Raw genomic sequence first — 8,481 nt, 5'->3', positions numbered from 1 at the left:
CCAGTCAGTGGAGCAACTGGTAATAAAAACTGGTAAAAAAACAATAACCCATTAGGGTTATTGTGAATTGTCTGCTAATTCAAAACTTTTTTGTAGAACTAGATAAATTGAGGCTAAGCCAGAGCAAAACAAGCATTTCATACATATTGAATGAAACAATTGGGCAAAATTCCATACGTTATTTTTAAGTCATGGAAATAAGGGACTGTAGCAGCCTCCCTCATGTCTTCAAATTTAATGAGGTATTTTTAAAAAAGGTAAGATGCTGTTTGAAGTGTTCTGCGTCGTGAACCAATACAATTTGGTGCTTTTTCCTGTGGCATGATTTAAAGTGAAGATTAAATCAGCAAAAAGGGCCGTGATTATAAATTTGGAAAAGGGAGAGTTGATTATTTTAACTTTCAAATCCTTATTTATACATATTTCACAGAATCGTGGAATTGTTAGTTTTTGAAGGGACCTCTGGAGATCATCCAGTCCAAGGCACAGTCACCTGGAGCAGGTAATACAGGAACACATCCAGGTGAGTTTGGAACGTGTCCAGAGAGGGAGAATCCACAACCTCCCTGGGCAGCTGTTCCAGTGCTCTGCCATCCTCAGTGTGAAGAAGTTTTTCCTCGTGTTGAGGGGAAACTCCTTGTGTTTTAGTTTATGGCCACTGCTCCTCATCCTGTTGCTTGCAGCCACCAAGAAGAGTCTGGCACCATCTTCTGGCCCCTGCCTTTGAAATATTTCTGTGCATTGATGAGATCCCCTGTCAGAGGTCTCTCCTCCAGACTAACAGGCCCCAGTCCTGCAGTCTGTCCTCACAAGAGATGCTCCAGACCCCTCCTCACTTTGTGCCTCCACTGGACCCTCTCCAATAACTCCTTATCTTTCTGTGTGTATATATTTCTTTCTTGTACTGTATATATTTATGATACACTTTATATTGATTGTCCTATACGGTAGCTCTAAGGGACAGCTTCTACATTGATACAAAAAGTAAAGTTGAGCTTTACCAGGTTCTGGCTTTGACATCACCCTCTCATTTGTGTAAAATCACAGTGCAGACACTGTTCTGAAGCAGGCTTACACACTGCCAGCCCTGGCTGAGGCCTGTGGATGGAAAGGCGGCTGTACAGACGGTGTCGGGTACGAACACCAGCTAAAGGTTTATTTAGGCCGCTCGCCGTCGCTATAGGGGTACAAATACCAGCTAAAGGTTTATTTAGGCCGCTCGCCGTCGCTATAGGGGTACAAATACCAGCTAAAGGCTTATTTAGGCCGCTCGCTGTCGCTATAGGGGTACAAATACCAGCTAAAGGCTTATTTAGGCCGCTCGCCGTCGCTATAGGGGTACAAATACCAGCTAAAGGCTTATTTAGGCCGCTCGCTGTCGCTATGGCGACGGGCGGGTGCGGGGCCGGCCGTGGCCGGCAGGGGGCGCTGCAGGCGGCGGCCGCTCGCCCCTTTCCCGCCCCTTGCCCGCGGAGCGGCCGGGCCGGGCCGGGCCCGCGCGGAGCGGAGCGGTGCGCGCGGAGCGGCCACGCCGGGCCCCGGAGGAGCGGAGCGGAGCGGCTCTGGCGGCCGGCAGGTGAGTCCCGGCGGCAGCGCCCGGGGAGCCGCTGGGCGGGAGCCGCCCGTGCCCCGGCCCCGCCGGGGAGGTGAGCTGTGATTCACGGCCTGGCCCGCGGCTCTCCCGGTGCGGCCCCGGGCCGGGCCCTCTCCCGCCGGCCCTGCGGGGTTGCGGCCTCGCCCGTGCCCGCGGCTCCGCGGCTGCCGCCGGGGCGGAGCGGCGCCTTTACCGCGCTCCCGCCAGGGCTCCCCGTGCGGCCTCCGCGCAGGCCGCGGGGCCGATCGGGATCCCGGTGCTCGGGGCCTGGATCCCGCTTTTCCGGGCCGGGAAAGCCGCTGGAATAGAACAGCCCGCCTTGCTGCCCCGCGGTGCGATCGCTGCAGGAAAGGTTGAGCTTTTCACGCGCCTTACCTGGGGTGGGACTTGCGGTGTCACCGCGCTGTCGGTTCTTCCCTTGCAATCACAGAAAACGGTGAGGGTACTGATGCTTCTAGATCGTGATATAACGTTAAAATCAATTATTTTTTTCCATATTTTGACCAAAAAAAATAGTTCAGAAAATATTTAATGTCAGAAGAACACCTCTGAGTTGATCAGGGCCCTTTTTTCCCTCCTTTCCCCTCCGCTGCATGGCACTGACTATGGAAGATCCTGGGCCCCCAAGCGCTCTTCAGTCATGGCAACCCGCATCACATTCCTTGTTTGCAGCCTTTTCTTCTTCAAGACTGTTTGTCCTGTATATAGGTCAACTATTTGTGTTTCGTTTCCAAATGTTTTTCTACTCTCAGGAGCTGCCAAGTGCAGCGAAAGCCAACTAGCCTGAGACAAAAGAAAAACAAATACACCAGTGCATCCACCTCACTCATTTTGATGCTCTAAACTGAAATTAATATCAACTTTTTATGTTGCTTTCTATCTTCAATTTCCATAGATTCATTCTTTGTAGTATTTGTATCACTTGTATCTGATTCTGTGTTTTTTCTATTTGGTGCTAAAGTTTTAAGTGGTTTAAAATGCTGTCACTCCATAGGTGAAAGTCTTCTTGAGCTGATGTTTTCACTACATTTGGAAGCTGTACAGTCAGTACAGTCTTAGCTGCTCTGCTTCCTGATACTGAAGAGTCTGGGATTTTTGGTAAGAGCATGACTGTGTTGGTATTTTAAACACTAAAACTCGTTTGTGAAGGGCTGTGCCTCAGTGTCCTGTCTCTGACAAAAAGGATGCTGGAGAGAAGGCTTGTAGATGACCCTGAGTGCTGGAATACCTGGAGTTCTGACTTGTCTGTCTTTAGGTGAACCTTTTGCTCCAGGGCAGGAATGTGAAACTGGACTTCAGCAGCTGTGTGTATTTAGTGGGTTCTTAACTGTATCAAAATGGCCTGGGGGACAAGAAGGGGGAGTTGGAAAAAACTTTTGATATGCAGGTTTTCAAAATGCTTGTATTGTTCCATAAGGTTCTGAAAGATAAACTAGATACAAACAAGTCTAATTCTTTAATGTTTTTACTTTACAGTTCATGTAGACTGTTCAAAATGAATGAACATCCTAAAAAGAGAAAAAGGAAGACTCTGCATCCTTCTCGTTACTCAGGTTAGTCTGGAGCTTGAGTTAGGTACACTTTAGTAAGTTAATATTTTTTCTCAGAATAATAACTTTACAAGAAGTGACCACTTTTGCTAACACGTGGAAAAGCAGCGACACAAAGGGTGGGATGAGAAATCTTGGCTTGAATGGGCAGCACCCACTCTGCAGGCTCCTTTGTTGGGCCACCTTGAGCCAATGCACCTGAGTGGTTTGTTCTGTGCTCCTGCACATGGGGGAACTGGCTTTAGCTGCAAATGAAGGTGATTCTGCTTCCACAGAGGGCAGGAATTCTGTAAAAGTTGGGGTGGGGTGGGTAGAGAGGAAAGTCCAGCACTGAACAGACCACACACTTGTCAATGTCCTCAGTGGGAGCAGAAACTCCAGACATCAGGGCGATAGCTGGAAGGTGTAAATCACAACAGGAATTCTTCCAAAACAAGTAAAAATGTGAAAAAGAATTTTGATGAACATGAAATACATTTGTAGCTACAAGACATGAGTGCTTAAAAGTTTTTGTTGATGTTTTGGTTTAGATTCTTCAGGTGCAAGCAGATACATAGACAACAGTGGGATTTTTTCTGACCACTGCTATAGTGTCTGTTCCATGAGACAGCCAGATATAAACAGAGGTAAGATTAAGTTTTGGGGTCTTGTTCTGCAGTTCTTTAATGTAACATGTTCCTATTCACAGAAGCAAATAGAATACACAGTATATAGCGGGTGTACATAGCAGGTGATTTCCATGTCCTTGTGATCTGATGGGCTTTAGACTGGTGAGAGGTTGTTCAGTTGTTACAGCTGAAATACAGTTTTCAAAATAGAAACAATGACAACAAAAGACCCTTCAATTTTACATTTATAATGGTGATTAAACTACTTCCAATACTCACTACCTAGGTAACAAAGTTGGTGAGTTCAGATGGAAATTACCAACAGTTGCATTGAATTGTGCTTGTACCTGGCAAAACAAAATGCCTTTTTATAAAACATCCAATAGTGGGTGGAAACTTAGCAGAGTAAATGTGATGGTGGATTTTTAGTCTATTCATTTATCTTTTCACTTTGATAATTAACCATAAAGTCTGCAGAAGTTTTAGAAAGTATCATATTTAAAATGCAATGTCCAGAAATATTGAAGAATATTTTTTAAGTTGAGTCTTTTAGATGTAATGTTTCATTTAAGGATTTCAAGTTTTTTTCTGTATAATCAGCTGAGTATTTTCAGTAGTAAATTCAGTATTTTCTGCTGAAATCTTCTGGACAGATTTGTTACTTTTTGAATTCTTTTGTTTTTCTCTGCACGTATGGAAATAATTTTCAAGGTATTTGCTGTCAATTTTTTAAAATGTAGGCTATGATGTGCTTAGTATATAAAGATAAATTTATGCAAGTAGAATAAATAAATAGTAAGGAAGATCTATGACTAAATGCAGGAATCAGGATGATGCTGGTGTGGAGAAATGATGACAAGGATGATGATGATGATGAAGGCTTGCCTTGCCTTTGCAGGTAGATTCCACAGTCCTGTGCAGAGCCTGGACACGGATGATGACGGGAGCCCGGTGCACGCCGGGAGCTCTCACTGGAGCGGGGCACACTCAAACGCTGCCATGCACTGCACAGACCCTAAAAAGAAGGATAAAGGTAAAGGTCAGTGTGTTTGCAGATGAGGGGCTGGGAGGTTGGAGAGCCCAGCTGCTCCTGGCTGTTTGTGTAACTTCCTTGCTTTGATAGAAATGGTGAGAGATTTATAGTTTCTGGTTAGCTGATAGAGTTTCTTTGTTAGCTGATAATACATGATAAGCTGGCAGGGGAGAAATAACTGGTCTTTGCATTTGAAAGCTGCTGCAGCTGACTGAAAAGTTAAAAATGGGCCTAGGTGTTTTGCAGCGGGTTTACTTCAACCTTCTATTACGTATTTCCTCCTGCAGATAAAGGTACTAACAATGGAATGTGCAGAGACTTATGTGACTCACCTATATTCAGTGACAGCCCCACAGAAGAAGAGAAACCTCTAGATATCCAAACTGTAGAAATTTCTACAACAGAAGTGAATGCTGTAGAAGTTCACGATATAGAAACACAGACTGTGTCACCTGAGAAGCTGGAAGCTGAGGACCTTGAGGAAATCCCTCTGGAGACCTGTAAAATCTTTGAGAAGAACCAGGCTTTGAATATCACAGCTCAACAGAAATGGCCCTTGCTGAGAGCCAACAGCAGCGGCCTGTACAAATGTGAGCTCTGTGAGTTCAACAGCAAGTACTTCTCTGATCTGAAGCAGCACATGATCCTGAAGCATAAGACATGTACAGACACTCACATCTGTAAAGTCTGTAAGGAAAGTTTCTCCAGCAAAGTGCAGCTCATTGAGCACGTAAAACTCCACGAGGAAGATCCGTACATCTGTAAATACTGCGATTACAAAACGGTGATTTTTGAGAACCTGAGTCAGCACATAGCAGACACTCACTTCAACGACCACCTGTACTGGTGTGAGCAGTGTGATGTGCAGTTCTCCTCCAGCAGCGAGCTGTACCTGCACTTCCAGGAGCACAGCTGTGACGAGCAGTACCTGTGCCAGTTCTGTGAGCACGAGACCAACGACCCCGAGGACCTGCACAGCCACGTGGTGAACGAGCACGCGTGCCGGCTCATCGAGCTGAGCGACAGCTACCACAGCAAGGAGCGGGGCCAGTACAGCCTCATCAATAAAATCACTTTTGACAAATGCAAAAACTTCTTCGTGTGCCAGGTGTGCGGCTTTAGGAGCAGGCTGCACACCAATGTCAACAGGCACGTAGCTATTGAGCACACCAAAATATTCCCTCATGTTTGTGATGACTGTGGGAAGGGGTTTTCAGGTATGTTGGAATATTGCAAGCACCTAAGCTCTCATTTATCTGAAGGGATTTATTTGTGTCAGTACTGTGAATATTCAACAGGACAAATTGAAGACCTTAAAACTCATTTGGATTTCAGGCATTCAGCAGATTTGCCTCATAAATGTACTGATTGTTTAATGAGGTTTGGGAATGAAAAAGATCTGTTAAGTCATCTTCAGATACATGAGACGGTGTGATTGCTTTCTTTCCCTGTAATCAGTTTGTTTAGAATTTGAATCAATTTCCAGTCACTGGAATGTGATATTAAATACAATTTTAACAGCAACTGTACATTTCTAATGTTTTCATCTTTATATCAGCAAAGCATGTCTAGCACTTGGTGTTGTGAATTTCCTTGTCTAGGGGTTTCAGTAGGAATAATCACATTTACACCGTGGTGGATCAGATTTTGGGGGGAGGGACAGGGGGAGTAATTGCATGTTGTGATACCAGTTCTCCTGGTCATCCTGCTCTTTCATGTCTAGTGTACAGGACCAGCTCTCTTGAGTTTAAAAAGGCACAAAAACAAAGCAAATATCTAATTCTATGCTTTAATAACCCAATACTGGTCTCAGTTCCACATCCAGCTCATGTTACCTTGGGTGGCAGCAGGTCACTGCACTGGTGTTTAGCAGTAGCACTGGCCTGCCAAAGATAAGGGTGCTCCAAAAGTTCCCGGGTATGGACATCTCCAGATTCCCATACCAGCCTTCATTTCCCACCTCATGCTCCTGATAAGCTTTTTCAATTGTCCTGTTTTATTCCTGGGATACCTTTCTGACCTCACTGTTCACTTTGTTCTGTGTTTAAGTCCCATCTGTGGGACTGTCCAACACACTCTTGCACATACGTACTGCATGACTCCCACATGAAATTCCCTTTATTTACCTTCTTCCTGTCTTTTAATGCACTGAGGAGACACACATTGCTTGGGTTTGTATTAGATCATGTTCTATAGAGTATTTGCAAAAGGAATTTGCAATGATCTGCTGGGAATGTACAAAATGAATTTCTTATGTGAAATCCTAATATAGCTCTCACTGAAATTATGGATGTCACCAACCTCTTGACTAGAGAAAACTTCTAGTAGTCTATATTATTGTAGTAATTCTGTACATTTATAATTATCTTTCCACCACTAGTAACTTGAGGAATGTTATTTTAACTCTGTAAATTTAAAACTTTTATATACGGGCTTAAAAGACCGGTACATTACACAATTTTTACTAATCACTCTCAAATTATTTCACACATTTGTTTATATTATACAAAGCACTATCCTACATTTGTAATCATTGGAAGTGAGTTACACCATGGTGAAAATACTCATAATAATTACTAGTGGAGTTTACATTTCTTTCTTCATTGATTGTAAATTTGTAATGTAAGATTGTCTAATGCAAGCTTTGTATAGAGATAATTAATGTAACAAATATTTCTTGTTCAGTGAGGTTTGGTGTTACCAGCTTCAAGGCATGCAAGGGTCTTTGGATTTGATTTTTAAAGCTAAGGGTAAAACTTGGCTGAATGTTATTGATTAATGGAAATTCTGAATTCCAGAGAAGTATTTCTGGAAAATCTATGAACCACTTAGTGGTTATTTTGTTGTGAGAGGCAAGACCATTTCTGTCACATTGAAATGCTGATATACTACTAGATCTTGTGTTTTGTTATTGAAAGGGCAACCTGAGTGTCTTGCTGTACTTTATTACTCCCTTGTATAGAGAATGACAGTATCTGTTGTAGAATTGCTCATTTCCTGTTTTGAACACAATCTTCCCTGAATGGCTCAAAATAGTAGCAATAATATAGCTAACAAAACACTAAGATGAATTATTTTCTATATGGAAAGTTAATTTTCCTCATATATCTGAAAGGGGGAATGCTGGTTTTCTGAAAACTCTGCTCCATTCCACAGAGGTGGAATGGCACAGCTGAGCTCTGGAGAGAAAGCTGCTCTGGGAGACAGAGACAAGAAGGGGAAAAAAGGCATTTAAAAATCCCCCAGAATAAATAAAGGGGCTTAAGAAGTGTGTATATTTGTGTAGACCAGTATTGTGTCCCCAGCAGGAAAGGTGGTGTCCTGTGCCAGCACAGAGCCCTGTGACACTTGCTTGTTGACATGAATAACTTCATGGCTGTCTTTGAGTTGGGTTATTTCTGACCTCTAAAATGGGAATCAAAACAATCCCCCACAGGAATGCTGTGAAGCCAGATCATTCCAAACTAAAATGCAGCGTCTAAACAGGAAATGTATCCAAGGTCATTTTAGGTTGGATTTTATAAATGAGGGACTAATGTTAGTATTTTCTTTTTACTATCAGGTAGTAAATGAAAGTATACAGGAATAGCATGTCTCATTTTAAAAGGGAACACAAGTATACTGCTAGCTTCCACATGATCAGTATGTAAAAGTAAGAAAGTGACTAAGTAGTGCAAACAATAGATAATGAATAAA

General features: G+C 43.3%; 1 protein-coding gene across 4 annotated transcripts; it reads left to right on the top strand.

Annotated features, from left to right (window-relative positions):
• The first annotated feature begins 1,488 nt into the window (after positions 1-1,488).
• On the top strand, positions 1,489-6,568 carry ZNF639 (zinc finger protein 639). 4 transcript variants are annotated; one of them, XM_054282534.1, is made up of 6 exons: positions 1,489-1,576; positions 2,589-2,692; positions 3,071-3,147; positions 3,675-3,770; positions 4,651-4,791; positions 5,073-6,568. In XM_054282534.1, exons 3-6 carry the CDS (start codon positions 3,090-3,092, stop codon positions 6,218-6,220), a joined length of 1,443 nt encoding a protein of 480 aa, XP_054138509.1. In that variant the 5' UTR covers positions 1,489-1,576; positions 2,589-2,692; positions 3,071-3,089; the 3' UTR covers positions 6,221-6,568. The 4 variants fall into 4 exon arrangements, with proteins under 4 accessions (XP_054138509.1, XP_054138510.1, XP_054138511.1 ...); XM_054282535.1 differs by lacking the exon at positions 1,489-1,576 and adding an exon at positions 1,838-2,030; XM_054282536.1 differs by lacking the exon at positions 1,489-1,576 and having other exon boundaries at positions 2,065-2,692; positions 4,651-4,785.
• The last annotated feature ends 1,913 nt before the right edge of the window (positions 6,569-8,481 follow it).

Source organism: Melozone crissalis, unplaced genomic scaffold, assembly GCF_028551555.1.
Source record: "Melozone crissalis strain CALT ecotype California unplaced genomic scaffold, PUWL_Pcris_2 ptg000034l_1, whole genome shotgun sequence".
Lineage (NCBI taxonomy): Eukaryota > Metazoa > Chordata > Aves > Passeriformes > Passerellidae > Melozone > Melozone crissalis.
Note: the sequence above shows the minus strand (reverse complement) of the source record. Positions and strands in the feature narration are given on the sequence as shown.

Coding starts and splice junctions, on each gene's coding strand:
- ZNF639 (XM_054282533.1), top strand. CDS start 3,054: ATGTTTTTACTTTACAGTTCATGTAGACTGTTCAAAATGAATGAACAT. Junction 3,148..3,674: donor GCATCCTTCTCGTTACTCAG/GTTAGTCTGGAG, acceptor GTTTTGGTTTAG/ATTCTTCAGGTGCAAGCAGA. Junction 4,792..5,072: donor AAAGAAGGATAAAGGTAAAG/GTCAGTGTGTTT, acceptor TTCCTCCTGCAG/ATAAAGGTACTAACAATGGA.